The sequence below is a fragment of the Lagopus muta genome, chromosome 1 (genome assembly GCF_023343835.1).
Source record: "Lagopus muta isolate bLagMut1 chromosome 1, bLagMut1 primary, whole genome shotgun sequence".
NCBI classification, from domain to species: Eukaryota; Metazoa; Chordata; class Aves; order Galliformes; family Phasianidae; genus Lagopus; species Lagopus muta.
In genome coordinates this window covers 75,368,577-75,392,893 of record NC_064433.1, presented here as the reverse complement: position 1 = coordinate 75,392,893, position 24,317 = coordinate 75,368,577, and the positions used below count along the sequence as shown (strand labels likewise).

At 39.9% G+C, this 24,317-nt stretch overlaps 1 protein-coding gene across 4 annotated transcripts in view; it reads left to right on the top strand.

Moving 5' to 3' along the window:
• LOC125697530 (protein arginine N-methyltransferase 8-like) overlaps positions 1–23,449 on the top strand; it is a 50,554-nt gene extending 27,105 nt beyond the window's left edge. The window contains exons 8-11 of one of the 4 annotated variants that reach the window (XM_048954825.1): positions 5,468–5,618; positions 8,935–9,056; positions 12,596–12,697; positions 23,102–23,449. In XM_048954825.1, the coding sequence (XP_048810782.1) occupies positions 5,468–5,618; positions 8,935–9,056; positions 12,596–12,682 (360 nt within the window). In that variant the 3' untranslated portion in view covers positions 12,683–12,697; positions 23,102–23,449. Of the gene's footprint in view, positions 1–5,467; positions 5,619–8,934; positions 9,057–9,245; positions 9,971–10,676; positions 12,535–12,595; positions 12,698–23,101 lie in introns of those variants that run through there. The other 3 variants (XM_048954856.1, XM_048954837.1, XM_048954847.1) reach the window with 3 other exon arrangements.
• The last annotated feature ends 868 nt before the right edge of the window (positions 23,450–24,317 follow it).

Genomic DNA, 24,317 nt, shown 5'->3' with positions numbered 1-24,317 from the left:
TCCCATAGCTGCCCCTTTTTTGTGAGTCTGTATAATGGCCTTAGCAGCTGCGCTAGGTGAGGTATAAAGGAACGCCAATAACCCAATATACCTAGAAACTCTTGCAGCTGCTTTGATGTTGTAGGGACTGGAAATGCCTGAACCTTATCTATAACAGCACTGGGTAGCACTTTGGTCTTTCCTGACCAAACCACCCCCAGGAATTTTACGGACAGGCCTGGACCTTGCACCTTTTGGGGATTTATAGCCCATCCCCTTTGTTGCAAATAGGCAGTTAATGAATCAGCTGCCTGTCCTACTACCTCCAGTGAGTCGGATGTCAACAGGAGATCATCAATATAATGATATAGGTTAACATCATCAGGTTTTCTCCAGTCAGCCAGGTCACGCGCCACTAGATTATGACAATACGTTGGTGAATGCACGTACCCCTGTGGCAGGACCTGAAAGGTCCACTGCCTGCCTCCCCACGTAAACGCAAACTGATCTTGCGATTCCTCAGCAATTGGGATACTGAAGAATGCATTTGCTAGATCTAGGACACAATGATAGGTTTTTATCTCCCTACTCAATGTGTCCATTAGGGAAGCAATATTGGGTACGGCCGCATGAATAGGCGGCGTGACCTTATTTAATTCTCTGTAATCTACTGTCATCCTCCATGTGCCATCCGACTTTCGCACTGGCCATATGGGGGAGTTATACGGGCTGTGTGCAGGTCTTATAATGCCCACTTTTTCTAATTCCTGCACCGTTCTCGATATTTCATCTTGCCCACCCAGGAGTCTATACTGTCTAACATTAGTAATCCGGCGCGGTTTTGGCAGGCAAACAGGCTCATGTTTCGCATGGCCTCTTAATATTGCCTGCACCGCCCGGATACTGATACATCTTTGTCGAAGTCTGAACTCTCCCACAGTTGTTTGGAGAGCCAGACCCCATAGAATGTCTATGCCCAGGATGTATTCTTGGACTGGGGCAATAGACACCTTGTACTCCCGGGGTGGGAGACGCCCAACCCCCAATTTTAACCATGTTTGGGTGACAGGAATAGTCTGTCCCCCAAAACCACCAATCATCACTCTGTCGCCATGAAATTTTCCTGGATCTCCATAGATAATTGATGTTTCTGCTCCAGTATCCACTAATGCCATAACTCTCTGAATATTTTTTCGGGACCAATAAATTGTTAATTCTACATAGGGCCTCCGGTCCCGTCTGGAGGCCCTACGGGGACTAACACCCCTTGTCAGTGCATGAATTGTGCTAGGGCCAGTTCTTTTGCTTCTGATGGCTCAGGCATTGTGGCCCGAGACACCTGAGGTGGCTTCTTTTTCCTGTTTGGAACAATAAAATCTTCTAGGTTCCATGTTGTTGTTGGAACCCTTTCTATAGCTCTTACCCTGGATTTCTTAGGGTAGCTCTGGAATTTTTGATTGTCCTTTAGTTGTCTCCAGAGCTGGAGAAGGACGTGATTGGGTTGGCGGTCGATCTTAGCAAATTGGACCCCAGCCCGAATTAAATCATTAAACATTTGTTTTCGGGATACCCTTATGGGTCCCGATCGAGGAGCTCGAGTAGCCGGCATTCTGGTTTTATTTACCGGCAGGACCTCTGCTTCCTCCAAAAACCGAATATTGCGCCTAGTCCGCAGGCGTTCTGTTTCTCCCAAATCGGCAACTAACTGGGCAACCTGCTGGACTACGGCTTCTGATGCTACAAGGGGATTTAATATTGAAACTAAGGTACCGTACAGATGGGAGGGAGCTTGTTGTAGAATTAAATCTCTCATCCCTGCTGAAAATTTAACCATATCAGGGCCATCAAATGTATCTTCATAGATGGCCTCTCTTACACCCAGTTCACGGATATAGTTCTGAAGGTCCTCCATGGAGGACCACATACCTGTATGTAACGGTATGTCTGATTTATTTGGCCATACCATACGGCAGGCCGCCATTAACCATTCCAGTATGGAATGGTTTTCATCACGATATTGATTGCCCACGTATAACCTTTGCCTAAGAGCAGGATGGACAGTCATGGTGGCCAACTTAGATATTTCTGGGCCATTCACCACGACACTTTCTGCCCCAGAATCCCACAGTCTCAATAACCAAGCCGGCACACTTTCTCTGGGCTTCTGCCGAAATCGTTGTACTAAATCCATTAATTCTGTTGCTGTGTATGGCCGAGCTGTCACATGTAAATGAGTGTGGGCAGAGGGCCATTGATCAGGTGGCACCCCTGCCGGTCTGTCCTGTACTTTTTTTGTTTTTTGGGTTATCACAGGACGGACCTCCAATGGATCAGTTTGAATTGGACATTCAAGGTCTGATTTGGATTTCTTGTTGTCCTGATCAACGAAGTCTGTTGATTCAGGAGCCTGGTCATCATTTATTGAAATATTACGAATTTGGCTTACAGGAAGATGTAGAATTGGCTTCTTCCCCGTTAAAACGCCAAGTTCGTGCTCTAACTTTTCAATGCGATCTTTCAAAAGTTGATTTTCGGTTTCTAAAGTATTATTTCTTGAGTCCGCATGATTTAAAGCGGTTAATAGTGGCCATGCCACCATGGAGGCAGCCAATTGTCTTTCTTTGGTGATGAGAATGTCCTTGCCAAGTCCTTGAAAATAGTCTGCCATGCGATATGGGGAGAGATTGCCCATAACACGTAAGGGACCCCATTTTTCAATGATGGCAGCTAACTCGTAATAGGGCGATCCCTCAAATCCTGGGATCTGCCCTGGAATCATTTTCTCTAGGGGAGTATTGTTCTCCCCCTTGACCCATTTATAGAAGTTCCACAGGAAAGACATGTTAATTTCAGTATAATCAGCCTGCCTGGCTCGCCAAGTGTATAACCAAGATGTTATAATTGCAATATGTATAACCAAGATGTTATAATTACAATATAATCAAAAGAGTAAGGCACAGCAAACAGGGATCACAAAAGAGAATAAGTAGAAGAGCTTACCCTTGGGTTGAGCTCACTAGAAGATATCAAAGAGGAGGATCTCCAGAAGAGATCCTTCCCCTCTGGTAGCCAGCTCTTAAATAGGTCCAGGAGGGGTGGAGCCAGGCTCCACCCCTTCCGGCAGCACAGGTGAATTGCCTTCACCTGTGCTCCTCTGGCTGACTCATGGCTCACCTCAGGTGATCAATCAGAGGTTCAGGCCGTGACTCAGCAGTTCCCATACACAGGCTTATCCAGAATGTTGCTGTTCTCTCCCAGTACCAAGTCTTGCAGACAGAGATTAACTTGTACCCTCTTCTACATAAAAGACAGAATGGTCACAAAACCAGGTTAGAAGTCTGTAGCTACAGGAACATGTGAAAACTCTAAAATTCCTCTCGTGCAGGAATCCTCGAGATGTGGGACTACTCACATGAATAAAGATTTCTGTTTCAATAGGAGCAATGGAATCAGGTCAATGAAGCAGAAGTTTGGTCATTCACCGCAAAGACTCAGTTCCTTTTCATTCTCTGCTTAACTATAATCATTATTCAGTCATTTTTCCATTAAGTTATTTAAAATGAAATGTGGTAAATCACAACTCTTCTACTTATTTTATTCAAAGCTTTTATCCCCTGAACTGTTAGCAATGTTCAATGAACTGTGTACTTTAGTAGAACATATAAACATATACTTGACAGAATAAGAGGATCAGCAAAACCAGGATCAGGCCAGGCACAAAAATAAGCTAATTAACCCCCTGCAAAGTTTAATATCCTGCATACTAATAAAAAAATAAATGTAAAAAGCAGGTTTCTGTTCTTAGAACACCCTTCAAAAGTGCAACAATTTTACCCAGAACTTAATATTTCTGAAACACTTAAAGTATTTGAATATGTAGGTAGTAGATGTTTTTTCTGTATTGGATAGGTGGAATATTTGGGAATCTAATGTAAAACATAATGAAGAAACTTGCATTACTGTGCTTCTGCTGGCACTTACGCCTAAATAAAAAAGAAATCTCTCTCCTGACTGCCTAGGAATTGGTTCACTGCACACAGGATAAAAAAAAAATCCACTTTTCAGACAAAAAAACTGTAGTGAGTCATGGTTACATAGAAATGTACTAGAATCATTTTCATTATATTCAGATTATTTTTGAATGTTTCAAATAGACAGATAGACCAAACCAATAACTTGCACAAATCATCTCACCATAAGTTTTCAGTTTATCAGAAAGATATGAAATGTAGAGAGAGTCACAGAGTCCAGGAACTGAAATATGGTTGTACTTTTAATGCTTATTTGTACATGGTTCTCTTAGGTTATAAAGTATAAATAAGATCCCTCTATTCTGCATGGACATTCTAATCTCTGCTCTCCATTCCTGAAGTGTAAGTCTGAAGTAATGCTGGTGAAATCAATGATATGATTCACAGTTTACAATGATGCAGTAGAGGAATCCTGGATTTCTGCCTACAAAATATTTATGGATAGCATGGATAATTTTGTTGTTGAAACTGATTTTCCTAATAACAGAAATCAAAGTATTTTGAGATCTCCTGCTAATTATGCCCTGACAAAGATATCACTATCTTTTTTATCACTATCAAGCTTCACAGCTTGAGATACTTACAAGAATATCAAAAAGTAAATTGATAGGAAAGACATTCCAATGCTATGGAAAATAATTGATAATATTTCTATATATATGACTTAGTAATATACCTATCATAAGTATCAATCTTGGAAGCATCCCTGATAAAACCTAAATAAATACCTAGCTGGGAAAATCAGATCAATTAAAAAAAAAGTTAAGCCTTGAAAAGCGTGATTTAAATATCAATAGAAATAAGCAATCTTGTAGATTCATCTTTGCTCCAAACAATTTACAGAATCTGCTTTTGTATAGTTGAAGGGTAATATCTCTCTGCCTGCTAATTAGAAACCTTTGTCTGACACAAGATTAGAAAACATTACCAGCAAAAACCAGTCTCCTCAAATGACTCAAATGTTTTGACTGCTTAACACAACAGTCACAGAATATCCCTCCCAGAAATGCGCAAACAAAACAGAAGTTTGTTTTTATTAAAAAAAAAACAAAAACACAAATAACAAAAAACCCTACCATCTTACGCTGACTGTACCAGAGAGGAAAGATCTTAAAACTGGGTTACATATCTCCATTTCAGCATCCATCGAACCTATATTTATCAAAGTATCATTTTACCTTAGTTTTCTCCAGCACCTGTCATTCCTCCCTCCCATTCCAAAGGGCACACTCTCTTCTATGACTGGCCTCTCTTATCATAGAGTCAGCTCAGTCAGGTAGCTGGATCATTTGCTGGTTTAATATATTCAATTGTACCATGAATTTCTTACAGCATAAATGATTGCTAGTTACCTTGGTTGTTGATCATTAAATAAAATGCTTAAGTACATCACCTTAACAGTAACCTTAGTCACAGACATCTGAATCTAAAGAGTTACTTCATTCTCTTCAAAACAGGAAGTAGATATTTATACAGTGAAGACTGAAGAACTGGCATTTACTTCAGCATTCTGCCTCCAAATTCAGCGTAATGATTACATTCATGCATTGGTCACCTACTTTAATATTGAATTTACAAAGTGCCACAAAAAGATGGGATTTTCTACAGGTAATCCCTACTTTTGTTCCATTTCTATTTCAAACTGTTTGTCAGTACTGCTGGTCATATGGTACATGAGGGTTTACTGTAACAAAAAGTTTTCATTTCAGTGATAAAAACTATCATCCTTGAAGGAAGTGATCAGGATAGAGAAAGGACAATTGTAGAAATTCTGCAAAAGCAGTGGCAGTATTTCACATAGCTACCAATCTTACAGCTCAGAAAGAACTATAATCCTGGAGTTCGTGCTCATCAGCAGTTATAGTCTTGCTCCAATATATAGGAGCGAGATGAGGTTCTTTTAATATCTGTATACCTGGCGTGAGATTAAGAAACAACAGTTCACATGTTAGCCCAACCAGTTTATTATAAATCCTAATCAGGCAGGCAGGGAAGGAGGGCGATAGAAAAGATAGGAAAGAAGCAAGAATTGTGTAAAGCGGGGACAGCCACCACCAGGATCCAGCAGGGGTCCCGTTGCACGACAAAGGTCCAAGGCAAAAGCACCAGGGGGTGGGGGGAGAGCAGCAGAGTGGCCGGCCTTGGGCAGCAAGCAGGTAGCAAGAGACAGTCGCGGAGCCAATCCGGGAGGAAGCAGCACGACTCAGGTAGCAGGCCCAGGAAAGTCCGTCAGCATGCAGGAATTCCATAGTGAGGAATCTGAAGGCAGACGCCTTTGTTCTTCTTCAGCATTGTGGCAGTGTGCAGAGCAAGTCCAGGAGGGAGAGTAGCAGGTCGTGAGGCTTCTCATGGCAGAAACCTCTTCCTCATGAGGAATCTGTTGCCAGAAAACCTAAACCTCCTGATTGTGGGTTCCCATTTTATCCTCCTTTTTCTGCCTATGTGACATCCCTGGGTGCTTGAGCAAGAGTCATGTGAGTATCCCCTGAGATGGCCATCTTCCTCGAGATAAGCCCACACAAAAGACGGCTTCACGGCCATTAAGCTGCAGCTTATCTCGCTCTCGCTTCCCCTGGCCTTGTCCATCTGTGTCCTTCAGACAAAGGATTTCTCAACCCCTGCCCAGGACTTGCCTGGACTTGTTCATCTGTGTCTCCAACAAGCTTTGAGACAATGATGTAAAATAATAATCTCTTACAGTATCTTAATCCTATATCACATTTCTTGTGGGAAACAAGGAACAAGAGATTGTTGCCTCAGTAAGAAATAGCAGCTCTGGGTCCCAGCTTCCATGAAATCCAAAACTCAACAAAAGTTTCTTACTTGACTCAGAATCTAGAACAAAATTATCAGTTTTTCAATAACATAACCACACACATACTGCTTATGTAAATTGGCTCAATCAATCCATACACGAAACCCTAACTTCCCAAGGTGAGCAGATACTTAAAGGAATAATTGGAATAATTCCAGTCCTGTGCCAGAGTGAGTAAACCAGTGTCACAAGAAACGTAAAAATCTTGCAATTGCTTTAATGATGAGAACAACAAACAGTAGTTATCGGTTGTTACTGGCACCGTTGGTGTAAATGGAATCTAGTGTAAGTTAAAAGTTTTTAGAAATATTTTCTTTTTTTTTTTTTCCCCTTGCAGGAGCTTTCAGCTCTTCACTGAGAGTCAAAACTTATGTTTTATTCTTCTAGAATAACCATATGGGAGATATTATTGGTACCTCATTCTTACATTTTTTCATCAAATACATTTCCCTGGTCATTCTACAAAGTCATTATACTGCAGTATTTCTCACACTGTGACAGGTATCAGTGACCAATGACAGGCAAAAGTTACCAGTGCCAGTTCGCTAGGGACAACTTGAATGTCTGTATTTAAATCAAGGATAGAAGCAAATATACAAAACAGAAAAATTAAAATTGCTGAAGAGAAATGACAAGTAAAACAAACAGTACCATTCAATTAAAGTTTAGAGATGTAGTATACACAGAATTAAACAAAGTAATTCCTGATCAGCCAGCCCTATGCAATAGGAAGAAGTCTGTGAAATAAGTATCCAAATAGACTAATGCCCAAGGCAGAGTAAAAAAAAAAAAAAAAAGTTGGATACATTATTCAAAAATATGCTTGAAATAGTCATTCACAACCAGTCTTGTCACAAGCAGGTGCTGATTGCAGCTTTACATAAGTGTTGGCTGGGTGGCATTGAACTTCTCTCTAACTGCCCTGAAGTTTGTGGCCAACCGTATGCAACATCAATTATATTCTCCTGTACTGAAACAAGGCAAAAGGCAGTTTTTCTCACCTATTTTAGGACAAGATCACCCTTCTTTGGAGGTAGTCACTTCTTTTTATTAAACTTGATGATGATTTAGCATTGTCATCTCTCTGACATTAACTTCATTTCTGCACTGTAGTATTCTGAGAACAGGTGAGAGTTCTAAATTTCGGATAATCCGTTTTAGGTCTCCTTAACTTGAAAAGGCAAGCATTTTCTAAACATCAAGTAGGATAATATTGGAAGTTTTGAAGAATGATTGCAAAGTGTGTGCTGCCATCCTCAGGAATTATAGTATTTTTTTCTCCTCCAAATACAAAGAGCAGCAACGGAATTTTTTGGGGAAAAAAACCTGAATACAAAATACTTGAATAGCGTGTGCTTGGTCCTGAAGACAAACAGAAAATGAAGACAAACCAAAGCAAGCATTCAATTCTAATAGAATTAATTAATTAAAATACTTGTGCAAAGGAACCCCAGATTTAACGAAGACTAGCACTTGGCAAAATTTATTGTTTAGTTCTAAATTTAAAGGGCATCAAAGTGGTTCTACTAAGAGAGATTAGGAATTCACTTAGGCTGGTATCCATTTCTGTCAATCATCCATAGTATATGATGTTTGAAAAAAAAAAAACAAACAAAAAACAAACAGGTTCAAATTCCTTTTCCCCAGACATGTTCTCCTGAAAAATCTCTGTTTTGTACTCTTTCAGCATGGTGAATCAAAGATTTCTTCTGTGGTTAGCATTTCATGCACAATTCTTTGTGATTTTCTGATTTTGAATTAATCTATACTTCTGACATTCAAATAACTTAGTGATGAAGACTTCCCCAACTTGAATGTGTTTAAGTTAATAGGAATGCATACAGAAAGTGCCTGTCATGAGCACTAACATTCTTCTTGGAATCCCTCTTGCTGTCTGTAATCACATCTAACACATTCCAGTAAAACTTGGATGAAAACCCACTATCAGTCAATAGAATCATAGTTGCTATGATTGTCCTTAAGCTCAACTATTAATACTGTATACGAGTTAAAAGTATTATAGGCCCTTTTTCATTTGTTTGAAAGTCTTAATTTGAATTAAGGACAAAGACCAAATTTCTTTAAATAAAGCCCACATATGTTTTCTAGCTCCTGATGCTCCCTATACTCACTGGAAGCAAACTGTCTTCTACTTAGAAGACTATTTAACTGTGAGACGAGGAGAAGAAATCTATGGGACAATATCCATGAAGCCAAACGCAAAAAATGTGGTAAGTCAGCATCACTGCTTCTAATTCCAACACTACTGATGACAAATAATAATCAGCAGTAATTAAATTGTGTATAAGTAAAACACCGAGTACGCTAAAAACACTAAATTTGTGTATTTTAGTAAAAGCTGTATTTATAGCTTCACCAAAACTGGTGACAGCAATGATAACATAGTGCTTACATTACAGAAGACAGCTTGCAAACCAGCTAGCAAGAGAAGGAAGAAATCGTCCAGCTACATCACCAGGTCCGCTGCCCTCTGAAATAATTAGAATCATAGGTTGTGAAAAAAAGCAGGCAAGGGTTTCTTCATACTGTCACTAAAATCAGAAATAAGAGCCCCCTACCAGTACAGAATGATTGAGGAAATCCTATACTTAGAGCCACATTTTCCACTCAGCACCCAAGAATTCACCTTTCAGGAAATTAAGTAACAGATTCCAGTTGCTTCTGTATGAACTCACTACTCAAACTCACTATGGTTATTTCAAAACTGTGGCTGTCTATAGAAAATATTGATGTTTTGTTCAAGACCAAAGCCAAAACATGATGGATATCACTCTATGATGACCAGGAACTTCCTCAATTTGTCTGCTATGGGCTGATGTCTTGAGTTAGGGCTTCTTTTAGCTTATGAGGAGACTATGGGACAGAGTCTGATGGACAACCACTACCAGTATAGAAAAGCAAGATATGAGAAGTATTGCTTCCATGAGAAACTGTGGTACCATTTTCTGCCAAAACCCTTTAATGTAATCTCCTTGGTTTTTATTACTGCAATTGTCACATACTGCCATTAATATAGTGTGATAATAATCCATTCAAGCCGTCATTGTAATTGTTGGAACATTGTATTCATTGACTGCAGTGAATCTTAACATTCCATTGCTTTCTTTTATTGCATGACATGTCCTATTTTTTTTCTACCAAAACTAAATTGTATACAGTTTTCATGAAAGTGTTGATGCATAGGAAGAATTAAACACGAATTAAGCCTAGCATTAAAACAATCACTTTCACTTCTGAAACTTACTCCTTGCTGTGAGAATACAGGCGGACAGTGTGATTCCCGCTTTAATGTTGTCTTCAGGTGGCATGGAAACATTTTCTTTTGCATTGAATGTGTCAGTCCATTGTCCTTTTCTCGAGGAAAAAACAAAAATCAAATTTGTTCTCACAACACCTATTGCAGGTGGTAAAATGAAAATCTTCTTAATAGTTATCATAAGACAGACTATCTTAGTATCCTTAGATTAAAAATTATTTCTTAGCACTTGGACCTTCTGAAATATGAAGTCTTCCAAAAGCCTGTAGGGAGACACCATCATTTTGAGAGACTGTGTTGTGCCTCTTTCCAAAAAAACAAAGAAAAATAATGACTAAGGACTGGTCTACAATGGTAAGTTTACCTAATCTGTTCTGGAATAGCTGTTCGATTGAAGACCCTTTACTCAATGAGATATGCTTTTAAAAATTATAGAATACTTACAACAGCACAGTATTTCAGAAACCTTCTAATTGTAACCAGGACAGTAAAGCAGTCTTGAGAAGAATACAATATACCTTAGACAAAAATTACATGGTGACATACTTCTTACATCCTGTTTTTTCAATGCTAGCAACATTTCAAAACAAAAGAACTCAGAAACCACGGCATGTAACTCTTAAGACTGCAGGTCTTTTCAAACTGAGCAATAACTGAATTCAAACACTGGATTTATGGTCTTGCTTACATTTACATCTTCTACAGCGCGACCTGGATTTCACCGTAGACTTGGATTTTAAAGGACAGCTATGTGAAGCATCAGTATCTAATGACTACAAAATGCGCTAGCAAGAAACCTTTCAGAGAGATGAAACGAATTCTGTGAAATCTTGAACTGCTGAACTTCAAGCTAGGAGCAAATGCTTGCACGATTACTATATTAAATATTAGAATGTTTACTCCAGTGGAAAGTGGTAACACGATCCCTCCTACAGATGGTATAGAAGGTTGGGATCCCACTGTGAATGTACAACATACGGAACTACAGCTTTTGTCAAATATATGGGGAAAACAAAGAACAGAATTGAGTGTTCTGTTTGACTTCAGGATGCCAGAAGATGCATATAAAATTGTACTATTTATAATGAATTTCTGGTTCTTCCAAGCTTTGCATGTTACAAGTTGATTAGGGCAGTTTCTTCAATATAGAAGACCACTAAAAGACATTATAGCTGGACTTAACGTTCAATATAAATACTATATAATATAGTATAAAATAGTATATTATAATATGATATATATTGTACATGAGAAAAATGTTTATTCGTAATAGGAACTCATTTTGTGATTACTTAATTTTAATTATGCAGTTATGGAAAGATGATATCACTACTCTAGACAGCGCTACTTTTCAGCTCTAATTAACTGCTGAAATTATAGCTTTGGGAAATACTCTGAGCAAAATGTAGGTAAGAGCTGGGAGTTTATAAAGGATCAGCAAGTATCTCTTAGAATATCATCTGGAAACTGGACCATGAATTCTAAAATTCACTTTCATAACTGGATGTTTGTTAGAGCTTTAAAGAACATCAGCTTGCAAATATCCTGTGGTGAGTTCCTATAGGTGGATTTTGCATGAGACCTTCTGAAATCAGGCACGTAGTACTTAAATGTGATGAATGCAAAGTCTCTGAAATGGTGGGTAATTCATGTTTTGTGGCCATGTAGTTTTTGCCCATTTGAGTTCTCCGCAAGATTCTAAATACAGAATCATTTTAAAAACTAGAGTTTTTCTTTCATTAATGTTTCAGATAAGTTTTAAATTGCAAATACTATTCTCAAGGGGTGCAATGGTATGCTGGAATGAGTTAATGTCTTAAATAAATATATATTGCTTCCAATATTACTAAGATGTCTGTAGCTTCCCCATCCTCTTACACTCCTTGTTTTTCTTACAAAATCTTATGCTTATAGGTAAATATTGACTGTAATTATTCATATGTATTTTTACTGTATGAAAGCTGACCATGGAATCACAAGTAATTTGTCAAAAAGTGAATCATCAGTTCTAAATATGCATCTTCTAGTCTCTAGTGCAGTGCACTGCATCATGTTCCATCATATTTTGGATGAGATTATTTTTTGCCTGAAAAATCTTTTTAATCACCTATAAATAAAGCTTACGTGAATATACAAGCAAACAGTGTTGCTCAACAGTAAGTTTTTTGTAGGTTCTTATTTTGCCAGTGTAAGTTTGTCAGCTTCTTACTTTCCAGAATATATTTCTATTGCTTTTCCCTTCATGAAAACGGTACAGTACCTCCATTTTAATGTAATATCTAAGAATTACGGTCTAGGGATTGTACCACGTGGTATCTATGGAGAATGAAATTAAACTATAATTTAGCAGAAAAATGCAGTTTGCAGTGCAGTTCCTTGCAGTTCTTTTAAAGCACTTCATTTCATATTCCCAGAATGAGGGTAAACTACTTTCCTCACCAAATTACTGGCATTTTTTTTTTTTTCCTGTCAAATACTGCTGTCATTTTCAAGGAATCAGCTTGTAACAACACTTTGAGTGAGGGCTTGGAACATAAAATCTTCAAGAAATACCTTTCTGTCAAGTTCATGACTTCATGAATCTAGGACTTCAAGGTAAGGAATTCTACCAAATTTTTTTCCTCTGTCCTTTCCACTTCTAAAGAGACTCTCAAATTTAAAACAGTGTTTGTTTTTATCTTCTCCTTTTCTGCAAATCACTCAGGTGATTATAACTTAGAGAGAAAAAACTCCGGCTTTGTTTATCTGTCTTACTCCTTGATAGAACTTCAAGCCATGCACTGGTGACTAATTTATTCAGAGACGATGGCAAGATAAGTCATATTTGTCTCTGGAAAACTATCCTTGTACTACTCTTTCACATCACACTGAAAGCGTAGCACATGCTTCTCCATCACATGAGCTTAGAGAACATGCTACAGAGCTGGCTATCTTCAAATCACAGTGATCAAAAGACAAAATTAGGCTTCTGAGTTCCATATGCATGTCTCAAACCACTAAGATTCTGAAACCACCAATGAGTTCAGCATACATAGTGTCTGTTATCCTGTCATTAGTGAAACAAATGCAAGATTGACAGCTACACGCGATTAGCTGATAGGCTTTCTTCAGCAATTCAGCAAGTAAAGAACTAGTTACAAGTAACTAACACAAGGTCTGAGCCTAACCTTATTAAGATTTGAATAAGAAAGCCAGTCACACACATCAGGATTTAATCCAAGTCACTCAATTTCAAAGCTGTACATTAAAATACTAATGACAAAATGACTTGACTTCTGAAACAGACACATCTTTAAAGCTTTTATTTTACTTTCCACTGATAAGAAAAGAAGATCAAGAGCTGAGCTCAAAGCATAAAATAAATTTAAATATAATAGTAACACATCCCTGATGAGTAATAAATACAGCACTGGCAAAATGAGAAAGAAGGTCACTTCTGCCTCGACTGTGATCTTCAAGAAAGTTTATTAAAGCTCGTCAGGGATTGTCCTGTCACTTCAAGAACAAAGGAGCATCCAAAGAAGCTAGATCCAAGGTATGCCTCAAAAATGCACTGAGTACAATTCGTATGGGCAGCGCCTATAGAATTAGGGAGGCAGTCCTCATGAATGTGAAGAATACTGTTCTACGGTCCTTAAGTTCTTTACAGAACAGTATACTATAACTCGCAAGCATTTATCACTCCCAGTACCAACTAGCTCTTGCCAGACGTTATTAAAGTTAGGAAGAAAGTTAACAATATCCCAGGACACAGTAGAGTAAGTGGCAGAGCAAGAAGGCAAAAGAATGACTTGCTGCTTATTAGAATCTGCCTGCTCACTTGTTCAACTGGAGTCAGCTGACAAAGAGAAGAATGTTTTAGCAACAATGATTCCTGCTGCATATGAGAAGGTGGATGAGAGGAAAGGAGAGAGAGGGAGGGACGGACGGACACAGAGAGAGAGGGAGGGAGGGACACAGAGAGATAGGGAGGGAGATCGAGGACACGGATGATATACAGAATCGAACTCTATAACCCAGAGTTAGGTTATAAAGCAGGTACGTTTTATTCAGCATTTGGCACCAAGCTGGGTGCAAGGGGGATAGCTCCTCTGAACTTGCACACCATAGGATAAAAACTTGGTACAGATATAGGCTGAACTAATACATAATCAGTGTTTTTCCCGGAATTCATATACATATTCATTACATTTCCGAGAACCCACCAGCATACGGGTCCCTCCCGCTTGCACGTGCGCCGTGGGCAGTGGGGGTCTTCTTCTGGTGGTCATGGGATGAAGGCTCATTGTCTTCAACCGAAATAATCCGATCAGACCTGTTCCTTGTGTGATGTTCTCTTCAAGTTTACAATAGAGTTTCAAGATGTTCTTTTCTTATCTGGCCTCACATCCTGCTTACCTGCATTCTTATGCAGTGGTTAACCCTTATCTTGTCCTCTCTTTACTCATTATGCAATGGTTAATCCTTATTTACTGCACATCCTGCTTGCTACATTCTTTTGTCTTGCCCTCCTTTACAGCCGGCCCATGTTTCCCACAACTCACAGAGAGAGAGGGAGGGGGCACACAGAGAGAAATATCCAAACAGAAAGGATAGTGGATTTGGTAAACAGATGAGGTGGGGTTATTTTGCTATAGGACTAATTACATAGACTAATTAGTGATGGAAAAGCCTTCTGAAAATCTTTGCTGTGCTAGGGGTTAAGGCTAACTTCAAGCTGGATTATGTTTCTCAGAGCTTTGTTCAGACAAGTTCTGAACATTTCCAAGAGCAAAGGTTTCATAGCCTCTACAGGCATCGACAGATTCATTATTATTATTATTTTTCTACATTCAACCAGAATTTCTCTTGTTACAGCTTACATATAATCAATGAATGCAAAGACGCTATAATCATGAAATAAACAAGAGCATTAGGCAAAATACTGCTCTGTTATAATAACTAAAGGAGAATAGATAGAACACTTACCTACACTTACCTACACTTACCTACACTTACCTACACTTACCTACACTTACCTACACTTACCTACACTTACCTACACTTACCTACACTTACCTACACTTACCTACACTTACCTACACTTACCTACACTTACCTACACTTACCTACACTTACCTACACTTACCTACACTTACCTACACTTACCTACACTTACCTACACTTACCTACACTTACCTACACTTACCTACACTTACCTACACCCTGGGCTCCCTGAAAAACTGCAGAGAAGGGATCTCCAGAAGAGACCCTTTCCCTATGGTAGTCAGCTCTTAAATGAGTCTAGGACAGGCGGAGCCAGGCTCCACCCCTTCCAGCAGCACAGGTGAATTCTCTTCCTGATCAATCAGAGGCTCAGGTCATGATTCAACAGTTCCCATATAGCTTGGTACTACTGCTTTGTTCTTCTACTATGCACCCCTGAGAAGAATTAGATAGAGGAAGATACAGTTAGTTCTCACTTTACACCACTCATGGCAGCTCCCCTCTTACCTTTATGTGGCTGCACCCTAGCCTTTCTATATGAGTTACATCACCTAACTGCATTCTCATCTCCCCTTCCCTTCTCACCCTCTTTTTGTCCCCCAGAAGCTAGGTGTATGCATATTGGCTAAATATACATAAGGGTTTTGCAAAAAATGTAACTTCAAGACTAATTAAAGATAATTTTGTGTTTTCTTACTGTGTTGTGGTACGTGTATGCATTTTTTGAGGAATATTTAGGTGGTATGGAATATCTCTTTAAGTAGTTTGGGTCAGCTTTCATGGTTCTGTCCCTTCCCAGATTCTTGAGCACCCCTGTGTCTTTGCTGGCAGTACAGTATGAGAAGAAAGAAAGACCTTGTGAACACTGTGAGCACTGCTCAACAACAACTAAAACATCACTGTGTTATCAACATTTCTTTTATCCTAAACCCAACATACAAAATCGTATCAGCCACCATGGAGAAAATTAAATCTGTAGTAGATGAAACCAGGACACATTCACAGACCAGTTCCAATTTGAAAAGTGAGGTCCTTAGTCCTTTTCAAACACTTCTTTTCAGTGTCTTTGAGACTTCATCTCAGATGTTAATACATCATGCTACAAAGAGCACAGTCAAGTGGGAGGAAGTCAGATCTTCTAACTTCTCTCAAGGAGGCCAACAAGCGTTGTGTGAAGCTGTAACAGCAGTATGTGAAGGAAAGCATTTCTATTCCAGTTAGACAATAACACACATGATTACAGCAATTTTTAAGCAATAAAGTGAGAATATGGGAGGACATGAGCAACAGAATTCAAAAGATGCGTGGTATCCTTTACCAGTAAATACCTAAAGATTTCTGAGGAAAGGACTTCTGAAAATACTCATCTGATAAGCTGATTCAGCACCACCCACTATTAAGTATAGCTGAGACAATAAAGCATAACATCTTCTTGCGCCATGGAGTGCTTTCATAATTTATTTCAGAGTTATATTATGGGGGGTTGTAGTTGGTGTGAGACCAACTGTTAGGCTTCAGTGTCAGTACGCAAAGACACGCAAAACGTTTTGTGTGACTGAAACCATGCAAGAAATGGTTATCTGTTGGTTTTTTTTTTTCATCTGCACCACAACTATCTTGGTTGTAACAGATCCTTAGAGGTCTCTAGTCCAGTTTATTGGAATGAATGAACTAATGTATCCTGTCATTTCAGTTTTTATATGGGGCATATATTGCAGGGTGTTTTCACACCATTTGGAATATGGTCAGGAAGAAAAGTCTAGAAAATATCTAGCAATATTATTACTTGGATTACAGGTCTTAGCTGAACCAACAAATGGCAAAGTTCTCTATACGCTTTACAGGGGCAATATATATGACCTGAACAATGCCAGATAAGAAAACACTGAACTTTTCCACTGAGAACCAGACGGGTGAGAATAAAGTTGCACCAAAAAGTAGCTCCCCTGCTCTCTAAGGAACTGCAGGACTAAGGAGCAAGTCAACATCAACTGGAAGAATACACAGAGGGCTGCCAATCTCCCTCAGCAGAAGTTCTGCTCACAGTGATGAACTGAATGCTGTGACCCTTACCTAGATTCATCGTAGGAGTGTTTACTACAGAAGTAAGTCCATGGAAGCTTCCTTGGCTTCCAACAGCAGTAATAAAAAAGATCATTCTTATATTATCTGAACCATCCATTACAGAAGGACTGTATGGCCTGCATGAAGAAACTGGCATTTTCAAAGCTGTGACAAGCCCCCCCTGGATGCTGTATGACATTTGAAACAAAAAAACATCATCCAGAGATGTCAGCTGTGTATTGGTGCCTAGTCCAACATTTTTCCAGGCTCACAGTGATCCTCTGTGAACTATCTCCTCAGTCTTGAAGAGGTAGCATTGGACTACGGTGTCCAGTTCTGGGTTCCCCATTCCAAGAAAAGATAGAGATCTCCTAGAGGGGATCCTGTGGAGGACCACAAAGATGGTAAACGTCCTGGAGCAATCTCCCATATGAGGAAAGGCCTGGGTTTGTTCAGCCTGGGGAACCTGGGTCTGTTCAGTCTGGGGAAAAGAAGACTGAGAGGGGATCTGATTGATAAGTATTTAAAGGGAGGTGGGAGGCAAATAAATGAGACTGGGGTCTTCTTGGTGGTGTGTTGTGATAGGACAAGGAGTAATGGCCTAAGACTTGTACATAGGAAGTTCCATACCAACATGCAGTAGAACTTCTTTACAGTAAGGGTGATAGAGCACTGGAACAGGTTGTCCAAAGGAGTTGTGGAATCTCAATATGGAGATATTCAAGACCTGTCTGGACACCTACCTCTGCAACCTATTGTAGGGTACCTGCTTTAGCAGGGAGGTTGGTCTCAACCTCTCATGAGGTCCCTTCCGATTCCTGAAATTCTGTGATTCTGTGATCCTACATTAAAACTTTCCATAGAGTGTAACACAACCGTAAAATCATAGAATCCTCAGAGCTGGAAAGAACCCTGAAAGTTCATCTAGTCCAACTCCTCTGCAATGAACAGGGATATTTACAGTCAGATCAGGTTGCTCAGAGCCTGGTCCAGCCTGACCTTGAATGTCTCCAAGTGTGGGGTATCTATGACCTCTCTGGACAAACTGTTCCAGTGCCCAAGCACTTTTACTGTAAAAAACATCTGTCTTACATTGAATCTAAATCTCGCCTTCTTTAGTTTGAAACCATTTCCCCTTGTCTTATCACAGCAGACTCTGATGAAGAGTCTGTCTCTTTCTTTCTTATGGCCCTTTAGGGATTGAAAGATGACTATTAAATCTCCTTGGAGCCTTCTCCAGGCTGAACAGCACCAGCTCTTTCAGGCTGTCCTTGTAGGAGATCCTTGGATCATTTTTGTAGCCCTCCTCTGGATGTGCTCTACCAGATTGATGTCTCTACTGTACTGAGGACTTCAGATGTGGTCTCAGCAGTGTAGAGAAGAGGGGTAGGATCTGCTGGCCATGCTTCTTTTGATGCAGCCTAGGCAACAGTTGACTTTCTGGGCTACATCAATGGCTCATGTCCACCTTCCATCCATTCACCAGTATACCCAAGTCCTTTTTGGCAGGGTTGTTCTCTATCCTTTTGTCTCCATGCTTTGATAATGGGCAGTGACACAACTCAAGTGCAAGACTTTGCACTTGGATTTGCTGAATCTCATAAGGTTATCCTGGGCCCGCTACTCAAGCCTGTTTAGGTCTCTCTGAATGGCAAAAGGTCCCTCAGGTATATTGGCCATACCACACAGCTTGGTGTCATCCACAAATCCACTGAGGGTGCACTCGAACCCACTGTCAGTGTCACTGATGAAGATGTCAAAGATCACTGGTTCCAGTTCTGACTCATGAGGGTCATTAATCTCCATCCAGACATTGAACCACCGCTCTCCAGGAATAATCTTGCAACCAGTTCAACCTTTCAACCTACCCATTAAATCCATATCCATCCAATATCCATCCAATTTGGAGAGAAGGATGCTATGACGGTCCATGTCAAATGTCTTACTAAAGTCCACACAGGTGACATTATTGGCTTTTCCCATGTCCACTGACACAGTTATGCCATCATAAAAAGCCACTAGGTTGGTCAGGCAGAACCTGCCCTTGGTGAAGCCAACCATGCTGGTTATCCCATTTCGCCTTCCGTGTGCCTTAGCATAGCTTCTAAGAGAATCTGCTCCATGATCTTTCCTGGCACTGAGGTGAGACTAATACCTCGGTAGTTCCCTGGGTCACCCTTTCTACTCTTCTTAAAATTGGATGCAATATATGCTGTCTTGCTCCAATTAGCAGAGGAGAGATGATTTCTGATATATGTATATACACCCAGAGTGAGATTAAGATGTTTTTGGATTCAGATGTTGCCCAACATCTGACATTTATTATACATTCATCATTAGTTAGGCCTGGAGGTGGGGGAGTTGAAGAATGCAATAGTAAAAATTAGTAAAAATAGTGAAAAGATAGAAAAAGCAAGGGTTCATTATAGAAAAGCAGAGATATAACACCACTGCAGTTTCACAGTGTTCCATGATTCTCCCAGTAAGCAGTAGAGATGGGGGGGGTTGCATCTTCTCTTTCAGTCAGTGATGGGATGTTCTAATCAAGGAGGGAAAAGATGAAAAAGGCATGAGTCTTTTGTTTGCAAAGTCCTTATAAACTGTCCGGTCTTTCTCTGGTTTCTCCAGAGAAATGGTAATGGTTTTTTTTGCACATTCGATACTACACCTACCTACCCCTGGGAATTCAGGGCCCCTCGCCTTAGGATCATCCTGTCTCATCTCAGGAGTAGCCTAGAATGTAATGTGAGCTGGGATTCTCCCCTTATATTCATTGTCCCTGGCGACCATGTGGTTAGTTGAAGTGAGGTCTATCCAGTAGGAAGGCTTGCAGAAACTCAGGCAGACTTTGAGACAAAAGTCTTTGTACAGTATCTTACACACGCATTTCTGATTTAGAATTTTCCTTAGATATCTGCTAGCAGATAATTTAAAACCATTTGATGGATGTTAGTAGTGATGACTGTAGTGGAAATACTAAGTCACAGCTTGAACCAGCGATTGAACATCTGATTGGAAGGCAGGGCCAGCTCAGGAGAGCTCACGTGCAAGCAATGCATCTGAGTGACTGGAAGGGGTGAAGCCAAGATCCACCCCTTTACAGACATCATTTAAGGGTTGGCAGTGTAGGTGAGAAAATTTTATCTGGAGATCCGTATGCACCTGAGGACCTTATAGGCCTTTCGAAGTTAAGTAATTTCTCTTATTTCTGTGCCTTCTGATATCACATCTAAGCAGATTCTCACTTGCTGTAGCCTAAGATCTTGCTGCTCTGCTATCGCAGAATGGCCTGGGTTGGAAGGGACCTCAAGGATTGTGAATCTCCAACCCCCCGTGCCACAGGCAGGGCCACCAACCTCTCCATTTAATACTAGACCAGGCTGCCCAGGGCACATCCAATCTGGCCTTGAACAGGGACAGAGCATCAACAACCCCTCTGGGCAGCCTCACCTCTTTCCAGCACCTCACCACTTTCTCTGTAAAGAACTTCCCCCTAAAGACATCCAGCCTAAATCTTCCCTCCTTCAACTTAAAACCATTTCCCCTTGTCCTGCTGTTACCCATCTTTGTAAAGAGTTGGCTCCCCTCCTGTTTATAGGCTCCCTTTAGGTACTGAAAGGGTGTGATTAGGTCACCCCACAGCCTTCTTTTCTCCAGACTGAACAAGCCCAACTTCAAAACTTTGTATTGATCTATTTTCTTGATCAACTATGCCCCATAGAAGTCTAAATATACTGTGCTTGTGCGCACACATCAATTTTTTCTGTAACTAAGACAAAAAAAAAACAACACTTTAGCCATTGTTCTGCACTGTTCAGGCCTAAGAATCCTATTAATGAGAAACAAATATTAAAGAAATTTCCACTAATTAATTAATTGTTATTTGATTGTCTTGATTCAATTTCTTTATAGCACACCTTACTTGGGGCATAGATGGGGGAAAAAAGCAGGACTTCCAGACGTTCTGTCTGAATTAAGTAATTCCTTGCATCACCTCTCCTGGTGCTTTTTATAACACCTATGCTCTTCACAAACATGGAAGGTGTGTTTTTTAAAGTGTGGTTACAAATGTCTATCACATATATGTGAAAAGTTAAACTCTTAAAATTCACCTGTCTTCCTCTGCTAACAGAAGTGATTTAATACAAATAAGTTACTCTGTGTAAAGAAATCCTGTTACTGAGACACTGTATTAGTGGCTTTTATTTATTTCAAGGGGGGTGAGTAACTGTTGTATAACAGACTGACAATATAAACAGAGTTCCTGTGACAGCTGATGAACTCTGATAGTTAAGATTCAAATGACCTTGACCATAACTGCATAGTATGTTGTGCAGTTATTTGCACTTGCAATGACCGGGAGCAAGGAAACAAACAGAAAGTGCACTCATTATCACAGGGGAACTGCTTTGAGCTTTGTGGCTTAGTGCTGCATCTCTGAGCTACAAATTGTGAGTCCTCTTTTAATAGCTGAGATATTGGATGCAGCATGCCAGGAAACCAATCTGATCAGCCCTCCAGTAGACTATTTTGATAATCCTGATTCTCATCAGGTGTCTCTTTGGGTTCATCAGTTTCATCATAATGAAGCACAGTAGACAGTTCATCCATTGGCCATATCTCCTTGATTTCTCTCTGTTCTATCCAGTTTTTCAGTTACTTTTGAAATGGCTGAAACATAAGCTTGTAGAGAGGTTAAATGTAGCTCAAAGTCATGAAGTCTAGTAATCAGTTCATTTTAAAGGGGTCATCTTTGTCTTCTGCCATGCATGGCAGTTAATGTACCAGCATACTTTTCTGGTGAATATGTGAATTTACACCACATATTTGGTGTACACCTGACTCTCAGGATCAACCTGACTCCTGGTTTGGACCATCAGGAATGAAAGTGGAGTCTGGCAACATTTCCACCATAGTGCATTCTTTCAAAAAAAAAAAAAGGATGCATTTTTCCATAGTAGTCCATAATTTCTTTATCTCAGGCATCAGATCGTCTTTGAAGGAGTATTTTTCCTTCATGGCTAACAGCACCTGCTTCCAGAGGGTGAAAGCCTCATCCTGACATCTACTAGTACTTCTGTCAGTGGCTGAATCCTTAGCAATGCTACCCAGTTGGCAAGCCCCTCTACTGTCTAGCAACATACTGTTGGCCCTGTTGGCCCAACATCAAAGTAAGCAGGTAGCAATGCGTTCATTTGGGTGGTGTGAAAAGTCTTTTCTTGAACCTCAAATTTAGATGTTGTCTACCTGGATTTTAGTAAAGCATCCGCCACTGTTTCCCACAGTATTCTGGAGACACTGGCTGATCATATCTTGAACAGGTGTACAGTTAGCTGGGTAGAAGCAGCTGGATAGCCAGACTCAAAGAGTCATAGAGAATGGAGTTCAATCCAGTTGGTGACTGGTCACATCTATTTAACATTTTTATCAGGTGCATCTTCAGTGAGTTTGCAGATGATACCAAGTTAGGCAAGACTGTTGATCTGCTTGAGGGTAGGAAGGTATTGCAGAGGGAGCTGGATATGCAAGACTGATTGGCCAAGTCCAGTCACATAAGGTTCAACAAGGCTAAGTCCACCATTTAAGTCCATGAAGCAGTTACAGGGAAAATTATCAGGAAAATTTCCCAATAGAAAAGGAGTGTGTCAGTCTCTTTTCTCAGATGACAAGTGACAGGATACAAGGAAATGGTCTCAGATTGCACTGGGAGAGGTTTAAATAGGATATTAAAAAGAATTTCTTCACAGAGAGGCTGGTCAAGTATTGGACAAGCTGACCATGAAAATGGTGGAGTAGTGCCCATCCCTGGAAGTATTTAAGGGATTTATGAAAAGGGCACTAAGGGTTAGTGATGGGACTCAGTAGGTGATGTTGATTGTTAACAATCCTGAGGATCTTTTCCAACCTAAATAATTCTACGATTCAATGACTGTTCTGTTCGTGTTGCAGAAAAGGTACCAGGAAGAGGCTGACAACTGCAGAAGCTACACACTGGTTTTCAGTACAGGTAAACATCTTTGAAGCTCTCCTCTTCAGTGCTTGAGAGGAAAGAAGCAAAGCTTAATTGACTGATCAGATGACCTTTAACTAATACTGTATTTGGAAGGAACAAGTGTCACTAGATAGAATATTTGAAGTTATTTGGTCTGTGTTTGTCTACATGAAATTAATATTAAATTAGCATGAGTGAACTTTTATTCCTGTCCTTAAAACTCTACCTATGAAATATTCTTTTCTTGAGATGTTTATTTGCATCATACAAAAATCAGATATCTTTTTATCAGTTTCATATTAACAATTGATTGAGGTGTAAATAGGTGAAAGTACCCATTTTTCTCTATTGTTGTTGTTGTGTTTTTTTTTTCCTAGGGAAGATGCGTTTGCCATTGTTATTTTTACTGAAATAACAAGAATTACAACCATTGCTTCAACAGCTGTTGAATTCAGGCAGTTGCTACTGATACGTTTTGTGGGAATGTCTCTGCTTTCTGAAACAGGCTTCGACTTTATTAGATGATGAAGTAGAGTTCTCTCATAATGCCCTGACACAGCAGAAAATTCTGCCTATATAGAGGTGTATATGGGGGAGAATTTTACATGAGTTACTGTCAACAAAAACAAATCTTTTAGCACTGACTCTGGTACAGAGGAAAAAAATACCAGCAGTTAGACAAACGTATTACTATGTTTCGTTGTCTCCCCTGCCCCCACGTTTTGGCTTTCCTTCTTTTCAGTGTAAGATGCACTCTGCCAGGCTTCATCCAATGAACAAACAGCATAGAGGCTGAGGCAGCGCGCACAGTGCCTTCAGGCATCTTAACTATTATGGTACCTGCCACTTGGTACATAATGTTTCCAATTTTCCTGCAGATAGGGATTCTAGTTGTGCTGTTCCTTGACCTGTAAGATCATCTAGTTCCAACATCCTACTGTAGGCAGGGATACCTCCCACTAGACCAGGTTACTCAAAACCCCATCCAGCTTGGCCTTGAATGCCTTCAGGATTGAAGCATCCACAACTTCAATGGGCAATCTGTTCCAGTGTTTCACTACTCTCACCTAAAAAAGAGAGTAACAATTTAGTAATAATTAGATTTAGGCTAATACCTAGCCTAAATCTACCCTCATCCAGTTTAAAGCCATTTCCCCTTCTCCTGTTGATACA